The 22981-nt window shown below is 44.1% G+C and overlaps 1 protein-coding gene across 2 annotated transcripts in view; it reads left to right on the top strand.

Annotated features, from left to right (window-relative positions):
• Nucleotides 1–7918, top strand: part of LOC137353447 (voltage-gated potassium channel KCNC1-like) — a 110442-nt gene extending 102524 nt beyond the window's left edge. For both annotated transcript variants that reach the window (XM_068019746.1, XM_068019745.1), the window contains exon 5: nucleotides 6070–7918. In XM_068019746.1, coding sequence (XP_067875847.1) covers nucleotides 6070–6206 — 137 coding nt within the window. In that variant the 3' untranslated portion in view covers nucleotides 6207–7918. The remainder of the gene's footprint in view (nucleotides 1–6069) is intronic.
• The last annotated feature ends 15063 nt before the right edge of the window (nucleotides 7919–22981 follow it).

The following is a 22981-nucleotide window of genomic DNA, read 5'->3' as shown; positions in this document are numbered from 1 at the left end:
TGATGCCATTAACAGGTATAGTACTTGACCTATTCTCAAACGATTGGTCTTAAATCCCTGTACAATTCATAACCTAAATTAACCATTAATTTCCTTGCTGAATGCCATCTCATATCACAGAATTGTTACAGCACAAAAGGAGGCCATTCAGCCGCTCAATTCTGTGCTGGCTCTCCGAAGAAGCAGTTCACCTAGGACTCATAGGACTCCCAAAGAACCCACAATCTTGTACTAGAGTATGAAGAGGGTACATATTCTCTCATGGAGCTGTTGCACAAGAAACAGATGCATTCTTACATTCAAAGGTAAATATTTTCTCATTAAATTATTTTGCCCCCACCACTCCACCTCAATGTCAATGGTCAATGCTGGCAGTGCATCCAAATTTTTATCTGAAGATGTAAAATCAGCACCCCATTCCCTTTAACGTACAACAGCACAGTCGCAACAAGGCTGTGGGAAAAGAGGAGACTGCGAGGTGTCCAGTTTGAAGTTTCAAAGGGAATTGGTATAGTCGATCCAGGAAAACTGCTCATAGTGACGAAGTGTTCAAATACCAGGAGACACAAATCAAAATTAGGAAGTAGAGACTAGAAAGAGATGTCAGGCGGGCCTTTTACACTCAGAGTAATATGAATTATGGAAAAGCTTTCCAGTGAAGACCTTTGAAGAGAAGCATAGAAACATACAGCAAAGAAGGAGGCCATTTGGCCCATTGTGCCTGTGCTAGCTCTTTGAAAGGGCTATTCCAATAAGTTCCACTCCTATGCTTTTTCCTCGCAGATATTTATTTGTCAAGTATTTATCCAATTACTATTGTATCTGCTTCCAACGCCCTTTCAGGCAGTGCATTCCAGATCACAACAACTAGCTGCGTAAAATAATTTGTTCTCAACTCTCCTGATTCTTTAGCCAATTATCTTCAATCTGTGTCCTTTGTTACCGACTCTTCTTCCCAGTAGGAACAGGTTCTGCTTATTTACTCAACCATAATTTTGAACGCCTCTATTAAACCTTCTGTGCTTTAAGGAGAACAATCCCAGCTTCTCTAGTCTCTCCGTGTAACTGAAGTTCCTCATCCCTGGTACCATTCTGGTAAATCTCCTCTTCACCTTCTCCAAGGCCTTGACACCCTTAGGGAACCAGAGACATCAAATATTATTGTTCAAGAATATCAGGAATTATCTATGTTGATTTTTTTAAGAAGGGCTGACGCCTAGTGCTCCTTCCATCCGATTTCTCATTTAAGATACAAAAACTGCAGGTGGGGCCTAGTAGTTGGTTTGAGGGTTGAAAAGGACAGTTGACAGACCTTAAAAGGGGAAGTTGCTTCAAATTCAAATTTAAAACAAAAGGGCTGGATTCTATAGAGCCCTCGACATCGGTTTCCGTGGGGGAGGGGGGGGGGGTCCATGAAGAAGGCCCAGGATGAGGCCCGCCACAGGCCTTGACACCCGACCCGATATTGCCAGCGGCAACGAGGGCTTGTGGTGGCCTCCCCGCCGCTCGGCGACGGGACCGCAATTTAAATATTTAAATAAATTACAATACCTGAATTAATGATTCTCCTGTCGCCTCCTGAAGTCCCGCCGTGATCTTCATCCCGGCGGTCAGCACTGCTGCACCTTCGGAACCCTGTCCGGGGAAACGAGGTCCAACGCTGGTGGGGAGGGGGTAGGAGGTAAGTTTGTCAGTGTGGGGAGGGGGGGGGGGGAGGGGAACGGGGTCAAATTAGTGCCATGGGTGTCGGGGATGGTGGGAAGGGTTATAGTTTAAAGTTTGTGCAGTTGAGGGTGGGAAAGGTCAGATGGTAAAGGTAAGTGTTTTTGTGGGGGGTGGGGGAAGGGCAAATAATTTATTTTATTTTATTGGGGGGTGGGGAGAGGGGCAAAAGAGATGTATTTATTTTATTTCATTTAATTTATCTTTAAATATTTAAATTTGCCAGTCGGGCTAACAGCCCTTTAAAAATGGCGTCAGCACCTGCGCACAGGCAGCTGATGCCATTGCTTGCCCTGGCTATTTAAATGAGCTGCCTTTGGCGTGCGGCCTGCATGGGCGGGCCGCTTTTTTTTTTCATAGAATCCAGCCCAAAGGCCCTGTTATAGGCCTGCAGCAACCAAGATGTGATATCACTGTTCTACGGCTATTGTTACCATGGTTACACCAATTCAGCACACATGTCTACTTCAATCATCATGGCAACAGTGGCATGAAGGAAGACACAGAGGTTCAGAATGTTAGGTAGCTGAGTGGGTACCTTATATTTTGTTAAAAACAATATTTAGTAGGCATTATACTGACCAGCTGGAGTGAAGGACCCCCTTTCTCCATATTGGGGTGTGTTACAATGGCTCTTTGCTGTCACAGTTTCAGAGGTAAACTTAATTCAGACCATAATTGAATTTTAAAATGATATCCCTTGAGTTCCAAAGTGCAATAAAACATTTAGACGCCGTTTTGACACGAGCGTTCACAAACTCTTCAGTACAGTAGCATCTATAATAACACAACGCTGCTACACATTTCAATCTGGCTGTTAGAGAGTCTGGATCTTGCTTGAAAGATGGGCCATATTTTGGAAGCACACATTTTCAGTGAAGGACCAATTTCTTGGCTACAGGAGGTGACCAGAATTTACAGATTGTAAACAAAGCAGGGCGTGGGAGGAACACTCAAGTCTAAAACTAGACTGTCCACCGAATTTAACTGGACACAAGCTTGCTTGTATCTCTGAATATGGTAATTTAACGTGTTCAATTTTATGCATGAAATATGGTCTATGGTCATATTGATCATTACAATTCTGATAGTCTCTGGATATTGGGGTTGGCTTTATATTATATTTCAGATCTTAACACAAAGCTCAAGGGCTTTCAACAGTTTCTAAAAGCACAGAGGTTGAAAGTTCTTGTGGTCTCACACCCATGACCCAACTGTTAAATCAATGACATGTATCCAAAAAAGCTCCAAGAGAAAGTGAATAGAATATTGCTGTGCTGCAATTATTTGATTTTGCCTGGTGGTGCTGGTCATTATGTCCCCGCACTAGATTTTCAGTGACTTCTAGAGTTGCACGTTAATTCCAACTGAGGCCAAACAGTAAGATCCAGTAGATTAATCTCTTCCAACGCGACCTCCTGGCCGGGTTCCTGGGAGCAATGAGATCCCAAGAAAAGTAATTCAACTTCCATAACGTTGAGTAGGTCTGACTGTGAAACTCAGGGTCATTCTCTTTTGCTGTGGAAGTCATAACTAGTAACAGAGTACTCGTCTAAACCGATTGAAAAGAGTTCTGGCAAATTGTCCTCAGAATGGCCCGTAGGATGTGTTCGATGTGATATTTGCTGCTTTATTTTGTTTGGCTGGGGCGTTCTTTATTTATTTCCCATGAGGCATTCCTATCTTTATCTAGTTTCAGCAAGGCTTGCAAGGTAGTCACGGTTGCGGACTTAGCTGCCTTTTAGTGTCGCCGTTCCCCAATTGACCATGAGGAGGCTCGTGTTAATTATTCCTCCCCATGGAGGACTGTACCCCGACCACTCTGACTCATCAAAGTCATTCCATTGCATTTGCTACTATCGCCACGATTCCATATACTGTACCATTCCCACTGTCTCATCAGTGCCATACTCTACCACGTCCGCACTCCCATTGGTGCCTTACCAGGCTGTGCTATACCATTCTTATTATTGTCTCACCAACGCTTTGCTATTTCAGTTTCCATGTGGCACATCATTGCAATCTATTACTAGAAATAGACTAAGGGATTGCCCAGTGGTTCAGTGTCAGAATTCCACGGCAGGGATGTCTCAGAACTGATCTGATAGTACCCCAGAAGTAGGACATCTGGGAGAGGTCTCAGGGTTGATCAGTAGAGAGTGGGCCATGTTGAATAGGTTTGATGTGAAGTCCATCGAGGAGAAATGGGCTCTGATGCGAACCTGAAGTGACTTTCACATTCAGGCTTCCCCCAGATGATCTTGACTATTTGCTCTGGGTGGAGGGAACCCTTAACTCCTCAGATCTACCTACTGGAAGATCAACCAGGGAGGCAATTTGAGCATGTTCTTGGAGATAACTGGAAACCACCCACTGCACTCTAGCAGAAAAGGGTGTGAGCCTCTAACTTTGGCACTAAGAGGAGGAACACTAAGGAAGTGAAATCACAAGATGTTTAAAATCTATCAGAAGTTTAGTACTTCATATATAATGCCTTTTCTGTACAGAAGAAAATGGAGTGCTGTTATGTAAGCATGAATGCATGCAATAGAAGATAACTGATATTGCCTTACTGACTCTGAGACATCTTAACTTCCTGGTAGAAGTCTCTTCTCAGTTTTCCATAGAATTTAACGAGGTCCTCTCTGGGCAACTACCTTAGGTGCTATCTTTAGTTGCAATGGTTGGTGATGGGGACGTGGGTGCAAGGGGGCCATCTTCTTTTGCTCCTCCTGCCAGCATGAACTTACATGTGCATTATCACAGATATGAGACACATGGACAGTAGGTGCCACTGTGTAGTCCTGCCAGAGGCACAAGCAGTGAACGACAGGAGTTGTCCACAGTTACCAGATCACGAGATATTGGAGAAAGGGCGCAAAAGGAAGTGAACTGTAGTATATGGATCACCAGAGTAGTGATACCTTTCAAATCTCTTTCAAAGCATTGGTAGTTCAGGGAAAATCTTGTTACAGATAACAATAGTTGTGTTTTTCCTCGAGTGGGTTAGGTGGTTTTAATCAATAGGAGCACTGTCCTTTTGTTTCAGGATCTGGGTTGAAACCAGCCCAGAGTAATTGGATGAATGTCTAGTGAACGATAAGGTCCGACATGAACTGAGTTTGGGACAATCTCAGCCTAATGGATGAGATTCTGCACAATTGCCACAGATGCTAGTCTTGCAAAAAGACCTCACAAAGATGGCTGAGAAAGGAAAGCTAACACAGTAGCTCAGAAAGAGCACTCTTCTGACATTGGGGTTAAGGCAGGTTGTTGAGTATCAGTAGACGGAGCTTCAGTCTAACCTGGGACTGTTTGATGGGTCAGTGAAGAAGGAGCTTATTTGACTCATAATGTACCTGATCTGGGAGTGCTTGATGGGCTAGTGTAGAGGGAACTTTACCCTGCGTCTAACCCATAATATTTCTGACCTGAGAGTACGTGACTGGACAGTTGAGAGGGAGCTTTATTCTGAATTTAACCAATGGTGTGTTTGTCATGGGACTGCTTGATGCAGACAAATTTGATAAAAGTGTTGAATGTTCCAACTCCCAGAATCAATCTCTCCCCCACTGCTAGAACAAATTCACAAATGTTAATTATTTCTGTTAGGAGTTATTGCCCACTGTATTTTCCCTTTTTTGTAGTTTCTTACTACTGCTGCTTGTTATTGTGTTGTCTCAGGGAGCAGGCATTGCTGTTCCATGAATGGTGTACAGGGAGTATGCTTGGTGGGTCTCGACTGATCTAGACAATGTTCTCTCCGTTTTTTCCCCCATCCCGCTAAAGTGAAATGGTTCTGTTCTTCCATAACACTATTAGGCACCGAGAAGGCTAGTGGTCCAGGCGGGTTTAGATACAGACTTGGCTCGAATTAAAACCCTTGATCCTTTGGAATTCCGAGCATTTGACCCCACTTCCCTTCTCACTCCAATCTGCTCAGCCAGTGAGGTGAACATTACTTCTGAATGTTGAAAGGAAATTCAAATTGGTAGCTGTCTTAAAATTCATGTGATGGGTCAGTGAATGGAAATTAGCTTGCAGGTGGTGAGAGTAGGGTTAGACTTCTGGTTATCAAAGTGGGCCACCAACAGCCTGGAGCTTAGCATCAGTTAGAAAGCCAGAAAAGTGGATCTAGAGATACTTCCCAGACCCATTTTGAATGAATCTACCAAGCAGTGAAGTGCAATGGGAGATCGAGTCCTGATTTCTTTTTTTTTTACCTTGTGTGTGGGTGTGTGTAGACTTGTTCCAGAGAGTTAAGCCTCGTCTCGGAGTCTAGATCACTCATTCATTACTTAGAAAATGTGCAAAAAAAATGCTTTCTTCTCTCTTTTGAAACCCAAGGTTATGAAAAGTCGAGGAGCCTAAACAACATTGCTGGCATGAGTGGGAATGCACTTCGATTGTCTCCTGTCACCTCGCCTTTCAGTTCACCATGCCCACTAAGGCGACCCCAATCACCCATCCCATCCATCCTGTAGCATGGACACAAAAGAGTGGGAAATATTTTTTTAGAGAAATATATCTATGTGTGTGTATGTATCTATATCTATATAGGTATATATAGATATATTTATATATATATAGGACAATTAAAATCATTTAAAAAGACAAAAGAGACCATTGCTTGAACAATAGGCTGCATATACCAAATGACTGATGAAGAATCTGCTGACTGCTGATCGATGGAAAACTAACATGGTTAAATTTGTGCCATAATGCTGGCTTATTCAAGGAACAGATGCTTCCCATCCCCAACCTCCCCAATTCCCTCATGGACAGCAAGGTGGAATTTTCCTATATTTTAAAAACGTAGATTATTTTCACTCTCATCCCATCCTTCAAAGGGTTGAGAAAATCGGAAACAAAAAAAAAAGAGAAAAATTGTCTTTTACGGAGCCATGAATCTTTATGTAGGGAAGCTGCAGATTTTTCCGGACCGCTATGTATTCTCTGTCGTGACTCTTGATTAAATAAAAAAAAAAGTGTACACTCAGGATATACGGGCCGTACAGACACTAAAAGAACCACACACACACAAGGTGGGAAACCAGTGGAAATGACTTCCTGATCCAGAGTGGAGTGGGATTTCTGTCCCCCCCCCCCCTCGCCCTTCCCCTTCTCCCGCATTCTTATGCATGGAACCCCATTGCAAGCAATAAGCAAATGAATACGTTTGCCTTGGTGCATGTTGAACAATTTAAAACAGAATCAAAGAAAAAACTGTTTCCTTTTTTAAGAAAAAGATATGTTCTGTCTGAAGTGGAGTGTTCGGCCTCGACTGCTGCATGCATATTATGCAAGAGCGAGGTGAGATCAAAGCTGTCCCTGAGCCATTTTTTGCTCTCTTCTCTACTCACAGATAATTATAAGGACAGTCCAGTGATTTCTAGATACATGCAACTGGAGGCCGTCACGGTCAACTAGTGACCCCATCCCCTTCCTTCTCCAACACCACTTTCCCCACCTCCTCTATCCCCTCTTCATTCTTCTGCTTTCTCACCTCACCCTGCTCTTCTTATCCCTTCCAACTCCGTTCTCACCTCACTCTGCTCCTCTTCCATCATCCCCTTCCTCTCCTCTATCCCCTGCGGGCTTCCTACTCCTTTCTCACCTCACCTTGCTCCTCTTCCATCATGCCATCTCCCTCTATCTCCTTCCTCCCTGCCGTCTTCTGCTACCACTTTGTACTCCATTTCCTTCTTCCTTCCTTCCTGCTCCTTCTCTTCCTTCCATTCCTCCTCTATCACTGTCACTTCTTTCCTGCTCATCTTGTTTGCTCTCTCTTCACTTTCAAGCAGGGAAACCCAATATAAAAAAAACAAAAAAAAAAGACCCCCCCCCCCCCAACAAACCCACACAAAAAACTTACTTGCTGATGACAACATTGAAGAAGTAAAAGAATGAAGACAAATTTCGAGGAATATGGAGTTTTGTTGTGAGAAGGATCCGACAGAGGAGCGAAGAGGACAAACAGAAGTGCAACAATTGTGGTAGAATGGGGAAAAATGACTGGAGTAACAAATCTTGAAAAGAGGGAAAAAAAAGGTGTGCGGGGGAATCGAAAAAAAAAGTACTATATATTTAAAAGGTGCATTTTTCTCAGCCTCAGCATGACTTTGCATGATGTACTGTAAGGATTATATTTAATGTCATATGCAAAAAAATTATATTTTCCTTCCAGATTGCAAAACTCGATGAAAAATATGTGAAAAAAAACAAAAAAAAAAAGAATTTATCCAATCATATAAAACAGTATTATTGAAAGGATGCAGCACTTTTTTTCTATTTTTTAATCGAAATTAATATTAAAAGGCTTGTATATAAGAAAGGTGCCATTACTCGGTCATATTGACTGTTTTTTCCCCCTGTTTTTCTTTCTCTCTCTCTCTGTCTTGCTCTATTTCTCTCTGGCACGCTAATTAAGTAAATGGAGAGATAAAAGATATGTTAAGTGTTACGTTGCAGATCCCAGTGATGTCTAGGTTTGGAACTCGGGCTTTCTCTCTTTCCCGAGAGCAACTTGGAGCCAGTGGACAATTTCCCAGTGGGAACCCTTGGCTCCTCTATTGCAGTCAGTGAGGGTTCAGGAAAACCAGGCAGAAAATCCAAGTCACAGCCTGTTAAAAAGTTACCAAAAATGCTGAGAAGTTGGACACGTGGATTGCTGGCCCCGCCTTAGCCGTAAATCTGATTGTCTTCGGGAATGGAGGGGCTACCAAGATGTAGAAGCTCCTTTGTCCAACTGACAAGGTTTCAGGCTGACAGTACCTGGAGATATAACATTCTGAGCCCTGCCCACAAGGTTCCCTGACCGTAGGTTGAGCAGGGCCCAAGGAGACAGGAGCTTTGCAAGGCATTAATTCTTGTCAGGTTGCTATGGGTGTTGGGGGCTCCGTACGCTCGGATATTCCATTGACTGCTGGTTGCTAAGGGTATCAGGAGTCCTGGTCCCCGGTCCTATTGGCTGAGCAACACTTTGCTGACTGCAGATGGCTAATACTATTTGGGTTGAACTACAGACCCTCACTGTCCACAAGCTCAGTGTGGAGACAACTTTGGTTGTAATGCCAACACATTCTTTGAGGGATCAGAACTGTCAAATGTATCTCAGGTCAGTAACTTGGCATTTCCCCACAACCAACCCCCAAACCCTCATTTTGCCAACTTATAGCCTTCAACACTAATATTAGAAGCTGCAGAATTTCATAAGTGAAATCAAATGCCCTGCACTGTACAGTGCAATAAAGCCTCTATCACTGTGCTGTTATTTATCTACACTTTATAAACAAGAACTCAACACCTCATAGTCCTAAGGCTCATCAGGTAGGACTTTGTAGACATACACTGTGCAGTGTAATATCGTTCCCCCAGTCATTGGGGCAGTCAGTGGGTTGAGTGGTTAATTCTGTCCTCTCACCCATGGGAACTAAATGTGAATCGAGGTTAAAGGTTGTTTTCCTCTTGTGGGGAGTATATTGTGACACAATGTTACCTGAGCTTACACACACAGGAGTGAGTTTACACCCAACTCGCTCCATAATCTGAAGGTGCTTTAATCCCCATAAGGGACAAAACACTTCTCAAACGCGTACAGCTTCCTCTTTCGGTGCCAAAATCCAGCCGATGAAAGAAGTACGTTGAGGAGAAAGGATTGCCTTTCAATTGAACTGTTTAAAATCACTTTATTCTGTGGAGTTGCAAGGATTAAAAAAAAATGGAAGTGTTGTGAGATGGTGTTCGTCCCAGGTGGGTGGGATGTTGTAGCGGGAATATGTCACCCTCCTTTTAAACTGTGACCAGATCTATATTTTCACTGTAAATTAGAAAAGTGTTGCAATCTTAATCAAAGCAGGTTCTTCACCTGGAGCGATACATATCTGACACGCACATAAACACACATGCACATACTACACATATATACATGAACCATATCAATGCACAAACATACACACACAAAGGTTAATGTACACACATACTCATGTATGCAAACACAATACATGTGCATTATTTAAAAAGACAATTTCCCATTTGGGTTTACCAATAAGGGCAAGTCCAAAAGCTTCATTACGTTTTCTTGTTTAATTTTGTTTTGAGGGCCGGTTGCATAAGCCGGGGAACTACAGTCACTAGGCTTAGCAGAAATTTTTTTTAACGCAGTCATATGACATTTGTTTGTCAGCTATTTTAACACGAGCATTAACCTGTTTATATTGTAGGCTATAGTGGTTTCAAATTCAATCTCCTGATCGGATATTTATTTATAATTCTATTTGATGACATTGGTTGTGATGAGCTTACAACATTCATTGGCAGCAAGAGACTTCGGAGTGGGAAAACTTCTTAACAGGAGAGGGCTGATCCTTGGCAGATGCAGATACTGGCAGTATTACTGGCTCAGGATGTTCAATGTTCCAATCTTCTTAACGTGTAAATACCCCACCCTGCACACTTTTTCTTTTCTCTGCCTCCTCACTGTGACTCATTGCATCATCTTCTTTGCCAGGACCTTGAAACTGTGGAGCTACTTACCTCTCTCAGTCTGTTTTCCAATCTACAACCTTCTAGTTTCAGAAACCTAAACTTGGCATCATCTAGTTACTGTTTCCTAATTTTCATGTCTACTAAACTCAGTAAATGATAGACTGACCCAACCTTCTGTTTGAGGCCCAAAGTACAACCAACTGGTCAACATAAAATGAAGGATGTTAGACATTTCAGCGGAAGAGTAGAGTTTTTCTCATACTTAGAAATCGAAAAGTACCTCCAGTGGTAGATAACTCATATGGTCAAGCAACCAAATGTCCTAACAAGTTCAAAGAAAGAATACCAGCTGGACTTCTCAATAAAATAAAGGTTGATCCAGTATTAGCATCTGCCAACAGATGTCACCAGCTCATTAGAAAAATAATGCATCATAGCCCAGTCCGCACCCACGCTGGAGACACCTAGGGACGGAAATCCATTACTTTGCCTTGTATCCGTGTTGAACTTCTGAAAGTTAAATCTGGGAATTTGAATGGTAGTGCTAATTATTCAGACAACCTCCCTCCAAAACGTTTTACAGATATCCATTTATGTGATTGATGTTGGTCTGTTGGAAATTGTTTTTTTCATGAATGTTTAAGCCCATTGGTTGCAAAAGGCAAAGGATATCAGTAAAGCTTCAAGGGGAGAGCTCACAATACCAATTACAGGTGTTTTCTTGGAGCTATTGTGTTTTCATCAGCTGAAAGCAGAGCTATTGTCTCAGCACAGGTTTCAGGTAGTAAGTCCCCATGATGATAGCAGAGAGGAAATTTGCCGCATCAAATGTCTTCTCAGACATGCCCCCTCAGAACAGTGGTTATCTTGTTCTCAAATCCCGTCACTACCCTATCCACCTGAGTAAGCTCTAGTCGTATATTCCAACATGCACTTCCAGCTCCTCTGCTTAATTGCCCTCACACTTCATCTCCCTTGGAGGCCATTCCCTCTGTCACAACAAGCCCTCTGGTTTCCTCTCCTTGAACGCCTTACTACTTACCTTTCCCTTCAAACACCTTTGAAGAACACTTACGTTTGGCCTTGCCGTCGATCTCCCTCTCCTTCGATCTCCCTCTCCTTCCCACCCAGGAGTCTTCCCTGTAGCTCCACAGGCTCATTTCACAAGCTTTCTAAGAGCATTGGGATGTTGTCTGACATTAAAACACGGGAGAACTCGAGTTGAAAAGATGTAGAGAAAGACCTCCACCTTAGAAAGATAAAGAATATGTGGGGAAAAAAAACCCCTCCAGATGCATTAATTGACGTGGTTATTTGCTGCAGTCATGTTTTGTATGTTGTGAGCACTGGTAACGCGACAGTTCTGATTTATTCAACAGTGAATAACATCACCAGCAATGGATCTGCTGTAACACTTAACCAGTTTAGTCTTGCCGAATTTCTGCTCTGAAATATTTATGCATTTTTGAATCTTTTTAATCCCTTCTTGAATGTTTTTCCTTTAAGCATGCCTGTGATTGGTTCGACCTGCCCTCCCCTTTAAACCTATTAAGATCTAAAAAAGGAAGAAAAAAATATTAAATTAAATTGTCTGAAGTATTTTTTGTTCTTTTCCCTGACGCTTTCTTGCAATGGTTGTTGAAAGCGTTGTAAAACTGTACTGAGGGTAGCTGGGCGCCAGGGATCTCAGGCCTGTTGCTGACTGGTCATTGGCGCTAGATGGCAATCTGACCCTGATGGAGCAGGAAAGGGACACACATGCGCCGGAGATAAGGTGGACATCCTGCACCAGTCAGTAACCTGGTTCTAGAGGGGGCATTAAGGAACAGTCATTTCCCCTTTTCTCACTGTGGTGGAAAATGGCTACATTCTCTGGAAAACAAGATGGAGGATTGATATTTCTGTCGGGGTTCTGGCTATATAGTGTGGCACAACACCCCTTCCCCGCCCCCCCCCCACCCTGCCCCCACTTCTTATTCTGTAGAATTACTAGTGGTTGTTGTGTCACTCTGGAAAATAGAACTCAGAGGCTTCACTGTGTGGGACCGAGGAAGAATTTGATGGTGTTGTTGAGGAGAGAGGAAGTCACTTCTACACCTCGTTGACCCACAAGATTGGCTGAAAGTGGCATTGGCAAGGACAGGGGTGCAGCTTTCCCCATCACCCTAGTGGCAATTGTTGGGTGGGCCGAGAACTCGAGGGAAGAGAAAGGGAAAGGGACTGGCTGGGGGAGGTGAAAGGACAGAGGAGTTTCACATCAAATTCAACAAAACTATCTCAAAGGTCACTCATTGAGACACCCTCAGCGGTGCTTTGTGCCTGCAACCCACCGCCAGAATAATTTTTAAAAGTTAAAAAAAAACTTTCTATAAAAAATTTAAGTCAATGGCATTGTTGGATAACAAAAGGCCTTGTTGCTGCTTTGTGGTGTTGCAGCCAGACTGTGTTCTGTCTTTAGAGATGCGGGGAAAAGCTCAGGAGGTTATTGGTAATCTTCAAGGGGAAAAAGCCAGGGTGGTCTGAAAGTTGGGGTTCTCAGTTACACATTAGAGATCTCAGAGGGAGAGTCACTTCAGCTGCCATTTCTAGTTGGTTCGTAAAACTGGGCAAAAGCAAACAACATCTTACTGCTGGCTTTACAAAGTCACTGCCATGTGATGGACTGGAGGACATCTCCCCTCCCTTCCCCCTCCGTACTCCCCTTCCCCTCCAAGATCCCCTTTTTCCCTCTGCACGTCCCTCACCACCTCTGCACTCGCCTTCCCCCTCCACACTCCACTTCCCCACCCCCTGAACTCCCCTTGCCCCTCCACACTCCATGCTCCTCTGAACTCCCTTTTCCCCTCCTTGCTCCCCTTCCCCCTTCAGCACTCTGCCTTCCTCCTCCACACTCCACTTGCCCTTCCAACCACCCCCCCCTTACCCTCTGCACTCCCCTTCCCTCGATCCCACTCCCATACCTCCTCCACACCACCCTGCCCCATCCTCCCCATCCTTGTTGGTTCAGGGAACTCTCTGATGACCTCTTGCCTGCCAACAATGTGAACAAGCCTTGCCCTCTTCCACTGCCAGTCTTCCATTAGGACCAGTGCCTGTCCACTGGGGCGGGTGCTTCCCCAGAGGGTGAGCCCCAAATGTTTGGATCTCGGTGTTTCACTGGAGCCCAGTGCCCTCATTATTTTGTGTATGTGATTTCAAATTTAATCTTGGCTGATATTCATGTGATATCTGTGTTGATATTTATGCAAACATTTTTAACAGAAAGGTTATGCGCAATAACAACAAAAAATTTACAGGAAAAAAATGTACAAAGTATTTGTGCAATATTTTTGGGTGACATTTTATCATACAGGAAAATAAAAAATGCCAGAGAATATTAACAGGGGAAACATTGCAGGGGAGTCAGTGTTTCTCTGCAGAGTTTAAAGGAACATTGGTGTTTTTTAGATACAAGTTGGGTTAAATTTATGATGTGCAGAAATCTGTTTGAGGACATCTTTAGAATCTTCGACTGATCCCAAATATGTTGTGTGCTCTTTTAAATGTTTCAGATCTCCTGCTTTCCCCACCCCCTCAGTAAATATCTCTGGGAATATGAGGGCTTAAAGCAGAGATGGGAAGCAAGTGCAACTTCCAGGGCTTGAGCTCGGAGTACAAAAAGCTGTCCTTCGCTGGGTGTGGTCTGAGTTATTCCTGTCCAGTGGGTGCAAGCTCATGGGGGAAGCTGTTCTCAGTTCACTAATAAATGGACAGTGAGACTGTGAGAATAAAGTGGTGGGGAGAAGAGAATTTGGTTATAGATCTTAGCTGAATATAGAGAAGGGCGATGAAGGCATAGCAATCAGACAGCATTGAAGGTGCTTGACCCTGGATCCAACTCTTTCTCAGCTGAGGAAGCTTCTTGCGGGTGTAGAGGGAGCTTTACTCTGTATCTAACCCCATGCTGTACATGCCCCGGGAGTGTTTGATGGGACAGTGTAGAGGGAGCCTTACTCTGTATTTAACCCATGCTGTACCTACCCCAGAAGTGTTTGATGGGACAGTGTAGAGGGAGCGTTACTCTGTATCTAACCCAGGCTGTATCTACCCTGGGAGTGTTTGATGGGGACAGTGTAGAGGGAGCTTTACTCTGTATCTAACCCATGCTGTATCTACCCCGGGAGTGTTTGATGGGACAGTGTAGAGGGAGCTTTACTCTGTATCTAACCCCGTTTTTTTTTTTCGTTTTTTTTTAAAGGTATCTAACCCCGTTTTTTTTTTTGTTTTTTTTTCTTAGAGGGAGTTTTACTCTGTATCTAACCCCGTGCTGTACCTGTCCTGGGAGTGTTTGATGGGGACAGTGTAGAGGGAGATTTACTCTGCATCTAACCCATGCTGTATCTACCCCGGGAGTGTTTGATGGGGACAGTGTAGAGGGAGCTTTACTCTGTCTCTAACCCCGTGCTGTACCTGTCCTGGGAGTGTTTGATAGGGACAGTGTGGAAGGAATTTTACTCTGTCTCTAACCTGTGCTGTGCCTGCCTCCTTGAGCCCCTGCTGACACTGACTGTAGAGAAATTACCAAGACACATAATGAAAAAAGACTACCTAACTAGTGGTTGTCTTGTGTCCCCATTATAAAAGGTCCGAATAGTGTACAATGTCTTTGTATAATGGGGTGGGAGGAAACAACTGGTTGAAGAAACACTGAATGTTTTGAGGTGATCAGGGAAATTTATAAGATGGTCTCCAAAATCTTTTTGTATTAACTTGTTGAGAAATTGTCAGATATCTAGAAAGATCTGATGAATTAAAAACTTGCCAAAAGAAACGCTAAACAAAAAATAACACAGGTATGAATCTTTTGAGTATGGACTGTTATTAACAGCTCTTGAAATCTGTGCATGCTTTTGATTGTCCAGACATCTGCAGAACAACAAAACCCAGTACGAATGCCTATAAATTGAGTAGAGTTAGAGAAATGTACAGAACTGTAAAACATTTCTTAATCACACTATTCTCTGAATAAATGGGGAAAAAAACTTACCTTGCGAAGTCTTTTTTAAAAATATAGTTATTGTGCTTACAGCGTGTTTCATCTGTTTACGACATCGCACCCTATCTTTCAGTCATTGTAGCCAGAGTTTCACTTGCAATGGCTTCTCTTCCTGCTCTTGCACACTTACCTCTAATGTGAGGGTCCTTGAGAGGGTGCAGAGATTTACCAGAATGGTTCCAGGGATGGGGGAGTTTAGTTACAAGCATAGGTTGAAAAAGCTGGGGTTGTTCTCCTTGGAGAAAAGAAGATTGAGGGAGATTTTATAGAGGTCTACAAGATTATGACAGGCTTATATAAGTTAGACAAGGAAAAACTATTCCCATTATCTGATGGTACAAGGACTAGGGGACACAGGTTGAAGGTTTTAGGCAAGAGATACAGGGGGAATGTGAGGAAGAACTTTTTTTACGCAGCGGGTGGTAATGACCTGGAACTCACTGCCCGCGAGGGTGGTGGAAGCAGAGACAATCACTGATTTCAAAAGGAAATTGGATGGACACTTGAAGGAAATAAACTTGCAGGGCTATGATGATCAAGCAGGGGAGTGGAACTGACTCAATTGCTGCACGGAGAACCAGCATGGACTCGATCGGCTGAATGGCCGCCTTCTATGCCTTAAATGCATCTATGACTATAAGATAGTTACTGTGCCCAGCTCCACACCACTGGCCCACACTCCACCCTCTCAACCCATTGCAGGTCAAGAGAGTTGCAGGCAGCATTGAAGACTGATTCCCAAGAAATGGCAGTGCTGTTAAAGTATGTCCACAAAAGCAATCTTCTTTGGGTTTGTTTGTTCCATGATGGGCATGCGGTTCTACCACACTCAAGTTGGATTATACACCCCTTTACTCTAGGAGTGTGGCTGCCACACTAACCAGCTACTGACAGTAGGCCCAAGAACCTGGACACCAGATTTGAAGGACTGATTCAGTCACAGTGGGTGCCAGTTAAGGTATTTTCCATCATCCACTTGCCACTACCTCAGTGGGACAACCCATCTAAGAACATAGGAACATAGGAGCAGGAGTAGGCCATTCAGCCCATCGAGCCTGTTCCACCATTCAATTAGATCATGGCTGATCTATCTCTTTCACTTTCCCGCACTATCCCCACATCCCTTGATCTCATTAGTATCCAGCTATCCATCGATTTCTGTCTTGAACATGCTCAATGATTGAGATTCCACAGCTCTCTGGGGTAGAGAGTTCCAAAGATTCACCACCCTCTGAATGAAGAAATTCCTCCTCATCTCAGTCTTAAATGGCCTACCCCTTATTCTGAGATTATGTCCCCTGGTTCTAGACTCACCAGCCAGGGATAACATGCTATCTACATCCATCCTGTCACGCCCTGTAAGAATTTTGTAAGTTTCAATGCGATCACCTCTCATTCTTCGAAACTCTAGAGAATACAGGCCCAGCTTCCTTAATCTCTCCTCATAAAACAATCCCACTAAAGGACAACAAGGGGTTGACTCCATGTTTGAGATTCTGAAGCTACAAGTTTTCGGTGAAAACAGACAGTCAGATTAGCCCAGTTAAAAATCAAGGGCGCAATAAGCACAAAAGTGTTGCAACAACAGTAGAAGAAGGGATTAGTGCCTGATGACATTAAGAACAAGGCAATGGAAGGAGATGGGCTCAAGTACTGTGTAAATCTAAGGATTGAAGAGGTGTGAAAGACTGGCCTTCCTGAAATTGATTATCAGCAGGATATAGGTGATTGTGTCTTTCACAGAAGACCTTTTTTTGAAAAAAGGTATATCAAGAATGAGGACATAAGTTTCCAATCAGAACTAAAGGTTTGGAGCAATGCCAAATTTGGAGATGAGATGGCCCAGTCAGCAGCAAGGAATGTATAAATGTACACGGAGATCCGGGTATGTTACTGTTCCAGCAGGCAGTCAAGGAAGATGGTAGAGCTTGGTCAACTCCATTGAGGGACCTACGAACTCCATCGGTAGACAAACTGAGGGGTGATTGTAAGTATTAAGTTAGAAAATTAAGTTAGGAAATTAAGTCAGGAATAGGGGGTTTAACCTATGTTTAGCCTCTAGCAGGACAGGGTCCTGGGTCACGTAACTGTAGTTGCAACTGTAACTTGTGATTACTGAGTGTAACCCTTCTCTAAGGATTGTGGATAATTCAATAAAGTAATTGTGAGTTATCAGAAGAAACTTGTCTCGCTGGTTATTCTGTTCAAGTCATACATTTGTCATCGAGTCATAGAGTTTTACAGCACAGAAACAGGCCCTTCGGCCAAACGCGCCTACGCCGATCATCAAGCACCCGTCCTAACTAATCCCATTTCCCCACACTTGGCCCGTAGCCTTGTATGTTATGGCATTTCAAGTGCTCATCTAAACATTTCTTGAATGTCGTGAGGGTTCCTGCCTCTACCACTCCTTCAGGCAGTGTGTTCCAGATTCCAACCACCCTCTGGGTGAAAAAATTCCTCCTCAACTCCCCTCTAAACTTCCTGCTCCTTACCTTAAATCTATGCCCCTGGTTATTGACCTCTCTGCTAAGGGAAAAAGTTTCTTCCTCTCGATCCTATCAATGCCCTTCATAATTATGTATACCTCAATCAGGTCCCCCCTCAGCCTTCTCCGCTCCAAGGAAAACAACCCTAGCCGATCTAGTCTGTCTTCATAACCGAAATGCTCCAGCCCAGGCAACATCCTGGTGAATCTCCTCTGCACCCTCTCCATTGCAATCACATCCTTCCTATAGTGTGGCAACCAGAACTGTACACAGTACTCCAACCGTGGCCTAACCAGCGTTTTATACAGCTCCATCATAACCTCCCTGCTCTTATATTCTATGCCTCGGCTAATAAAGGCAAGTATCCCGTATGCCTTCCTAACCACCTTATCTACCTGTGCTGTTGCCTTCAGTGATCTATTGTCAAGCACCCCAAAGTCCCTCTGACCCTCTGTACTCCCTAGGGTCCTATCATCCATTTTATATTCCATTGCCTTGTTAAACCTCCCAAAGTGCATCACCTCACACTTCTCAGATTAAACTCCATTTGCCACAGCTCCGCCCACCTTACCAGCCCATCTATATCGTCCTGTAGTCTAAGGCTTTCCTCCTCACTATTTACGACACCACTAATTTTCATGTCCTCTGCGACCTTACCGATTATACCTCCTATATTCATGTTTAAATCATTAATGTACACTACAAACAGTAAGGGTCCCAGCGCCGATCCCTGCTGTACACCACTGGTCACAGGCTTCCACTCGCAGGAACAACCCTCTACCATCACCCTCTGCCTCCTGCCACTAAGCCAATTTTGGATCCAATTTGCCAAATTATCCTGGATCCCATGGGCCTTTACTTAACCAGTCTCCCATGCGGGACCTGATCAAAAGCCTTACTGAAGTCCAGGTAGACTACATCAACTGCATTACCCTCATCTACATCTCTAGTCACCTCTTCGAAAAATTCAATCAAATTTGTTAGACACGATCTCCTGAAAAAACCGTGCTGACTATCCCTGATTAATCCCTGCCTCTCCAAGTGGAGATTAATCCTGTCTCTCAGAAGTTTTTCCAATAATTTCCCTACCACTGATGTTAGACTCACCGGCCTGTAATTACCTGGTTTATCCCTGCTACCCTTCTTAAATAATGGTACCACATTCGCTGTCCTCCAGTCCTCTGGTACCTCTCCTGTGGCCAGAGAGGATCTGAAAATTTGTGTCAGAGCCCCCGCTATCTCTTCCCTTGCCTCACATAGCAGCCTGGGATACATCTCATCTGGGCCTGGGGATTTATCCACCTTCAAGCCCGCTAAAACAGCTAATACTTCCTCCTTTTCAATGCTAATTTGATCAAGTATATCACAATCCCCCTCCCTGATCACTACACCTACATCGTCCCTCTCCATTGTGAACACAGATGAAAAGTAATCGTTCAAAACCTCACCTATGTCCTTTGGTTCCACACACAGATTGCCTCTTTGATCCCTAATTTGTAATTTGTAACTCTGGTGTCACGAACTCACAAGGGCACAAGAAATAGGAGCAGAAGTAGACCACACGGCCCATCGAGCCTACTGCGCCATTCAATACTATCATGGCTGATCTTGGGCTGCAAGTGTGTGGGGGTGGGGAGAGCATCTGCGAGTGAGAAAGAGAATCCCCTACACCACCATCCCAGGGATTAGTCTGGTGAACCTCTGTTGCACTCCCTCAATGGCAAGTATATCCTTCCTTAGACGAGGAGACCAGATCTGTACACAATACTCCAGTTGTGGTCTCAGCAAGGCTCAATACAATTGTTTATACAATCTATGCAATCTGCTTGTACGTAGGGAGAATATTAGGGCAGGTGCAAGGCTGGTTTCAGGAGCACTAAAGGAAGGCTCAAGGTCTTGTTAGCTTTGGTTCAACTTCACATGACCCTTAAAAGGTTACTCAGGGGGAGGGAGAATCTGGACAGTGGTGTCCAGAAATGAATGCTGGTGCAAATCACCATGATTGTGTTATGCTCAACCAGCTGATTCCCGATATCAACCTCAACAATTTGGATTTATATAGCGTCTTTAATGTAGTAAATCATCCCCAGGCACTTCACAGGAGCGATTATCAAACAAAATTTGACACTGAGCCACATAAGGAGATATTAGGACAGTTGGCCAAAAGCTGGGTCATAGGTTTTAAGGACCATCTTAAAGGTGAAGAGACGGAGAAGTTTAAGGAGTGAACTCCAGAGCCCATGGCCCAGGCAGCTGAAGACACAGCTTCCAATCGCAGGGCACAGGAAATCTGGGATGCGCAGGAGGCCAGAATTAGAGGAGCACAGTGATCTCGGAGGATTGTAGGACTGGATGTAGTTGCAGAGATAAGGAGGGGCGAGGCCATGAAGGGATATGAAAACAAGGATTTGAGAACCAATGTAGGTAAGTGAGCACAGGGGGATGTGTGAATGGGACTTGGTGTGAGTATAGGACATGGGCTGAGTTTTGGGTGAGCTGAGGTTTACGGAGGCTGCAAGGTGGGAGGCCTGCAGGAGAGCATTGGAATAGTCAAGTTAGGAGGTAACAATGCACAACGGCATAGATGAGGGTTTCAGCAGCAACTGAGCTGAAGCAGGAGTCGGATGATGCTATGGAGGAAGCAGCATGCGACCTCGGTGATGGAGAGGATTTGGGGTTAGAATACCCCTGGCTAAAGACCTTGTGAGTGCTCTCCAGCTTTCCTTGTCCCATCAAGACTGGCCAATGAACATACTGACATAGTTTCAACCCACCTGTGACCTGGCGTTGTGACATGAATCAGTGGAAGTTATAACATCATGAGGTCATTTCAAATGCAGTTACTTCACCCAAATGCAAGGGTCAAAGTCTCACAACCACTTGTGCATGTGCAGGTTTCCCATGCACAAGATGGTGTTCATAGGGACTGTAATATTATTCATTCCTATGGTGCGTGAACTATTGTAAGGTTCATCGGTAATATCCGAAGAATACATGGGTTTTAGTATTAACTTAAACTGGAACATATATACACACAGTACACCTGCACATGTCTAACTCCATTGGGCTACATCCACAACTCTCTGATCATGTGTGATGCAACATCACTTCCTTCATTGACTCTTCACTTACAGCCTCTTAAAGTGATCCCACAACAGAGACCAGCCACATCGGTACACAAGAATGCAGGAGAGAGATGTGCTTATGTCCCTTTGCCATGACCAGGCGATGATATAAAAGTAACTCCAATCCAGCATTTCTAAATAAAGTCACACACCAATCATTTTATTGAACACCACTTTGCACAACTCAGTTGAGCTTCCGGGGAATGGACACAATCCCATCCTTTCCCCCACACGTTTCTTAGGCGTCATCCCAAAGCACTTTGCGGTCAACGACGTACGTTTGAAGTGTATTTGCTGTTGTAATGTGAGGGGAATGAGGCAATTTGTGCACAACAAGCTCCCACAAACAGCAACAGCAAAAGATACTTGCTCCAGGCCACACCAACCACTTCATAGGGGTACCTAGGTGACAAGCGTGAAACATTCTGACATGTAATTACCTTTTAAAGATCGCAAATCAATAATTAATTGCACAGCACCCTAATTGAACCATGTAGCTACTCTTCCAAATACATGATCACCCAATCCAAGAGGATTTGGTCACTGACCTTTAATCTCTGAGACCCAATATGAATCCAGCCCAGAACGATAGGATAATGAAAATCTTCCCTGTGAGGGCCCGATGCAAAATCAGGTTTGGGAGTCTCAATCCAGTTTCTAATGGAACTGCAGAAACCTATCCTGAACCCAGCATTAATGGTCAATATCACTCAGAGGCTGGTGTTGGTAATGTTGTTGTTATATCTTCAATCTCTTCCCTTATAGAACAGTGTGATAGGGGTTCAGTCTTTTACAGTTGGAGCATTTTATGGGCTCCCATGACCCATATGATGCAGGGAGAGGTCACACGCCCATCAGACGGGAATATTCCGCTGGATATCAACCCCAAATTCAGAGCCGGAGGTCCAGTCTCAAGTCACATCTGGAGTGTGGTTCCCTGAAATTTCTGACTGTGAGGCAGGAATTGCACTGATACAGCGTGTTCTTTCAATGGTTATTGGCAGACAGAGTAGAGGGAGCTTTACTATTTTAGGGCTAGCAAGGCTGTACCTGACTTGGTGCAAGTTTCCCTCCGAGCCACACACCATCCTGACATGGAACTATATTGCCATTACTTCACTGTTGCTGGGTCAAAATCCTGGAACTCTCTAACAGCACTGTGGGTGTACCTACCCCACATGGACTGCAGCAATTCAAGAATGCAACTCACCACCACCTTCTCAAGAGCAATTCAGGACAGACAATAAATTCTGGCCTTGCCAGTGATGCCCACCTCCCACGAATGAATAAAAGAAAGGCTGTAGACATAGTGAAGTCTGAGCTATGAACACTGGCAGGGATTTTTGGCTCAAATTCTGATTGGCGATACATCTCGGACCCAGTTCCAATTTCAGCAAAGTATCCTGCAGCCACATGCATTGTGCCAATCTCTCTGACATCATGTCCTCTCTTTGCAAGTTAAGCAAGGGCTTGTAGGCAATCACCCACTACTCTCTGCGAAAAGATGAACCGGCTAAACTCCAGTCCACTCCTACTGTGCAGAAATTTAAACTCATGACCCCTGGTCCTCCCCAATCTGTCAACATGGAATAATTTATCAATAGCCATGTTAGTCAGCCCTTTAGACAGATACAGCACTGAAACAGGCCCGTCGGCCCACTCAGTCTGTGCTGACCAACAACCACCCATTTATACTAATCCTACATTAATCCCATATTCCCTACCACATCCCCACCATTCTTCTACCACCTACCTACACTAGGGGCAATTTACAATGGCCAATTTACCTATCAACCCGCAAGACTTTGGCTGTGGGAGGAAATCAAAGCACCCGGTGGAAACCCACACAGTCACAGGGAGAGCTCGCAAACTCCGCACAGACAGTACCCAGAACCCAACCCGGGTCGCTGGAGCTGTGAGGCTGCAGTGCTAACCACTGTGCCACCCAAGTTTCTAGTCTGTACCATGTGACCTCTAAGCCAATGCTGCACTATGATTCAAAAGGCCCCTAATTAATTTTTACTAACGATAACTCGTAAAGAGTTTTCGTTTAAACATAAGGATCTTATAGTCTTGAACCTCACAGAAAACAGTGGGCGTCTGGTTGCTCTCGGCACTAAGAC

The sequence above is a fragment of the Heterodontus francisci genome, chromosome 41 (assembly GCF_036365525.1).
Source record: "Heterodontus francisci isolate sHetFra1 chromosome 41, sHetFra1.hap1, whole genome shotgun sequence".
Taxonomy (NCBI): domain Eukaryota; kingdom Metazoa; phylum Chordata; class Chondrichthyes; order Heterodontiformes; family Heterodontidae; genus Heterodontus; species Heterodontus francisci.
The sequence above is the reverse complement of the archived record's forward strand: the minus strand, read 5'-3'. Positions and strand labels throughout refer to the sequence as shown.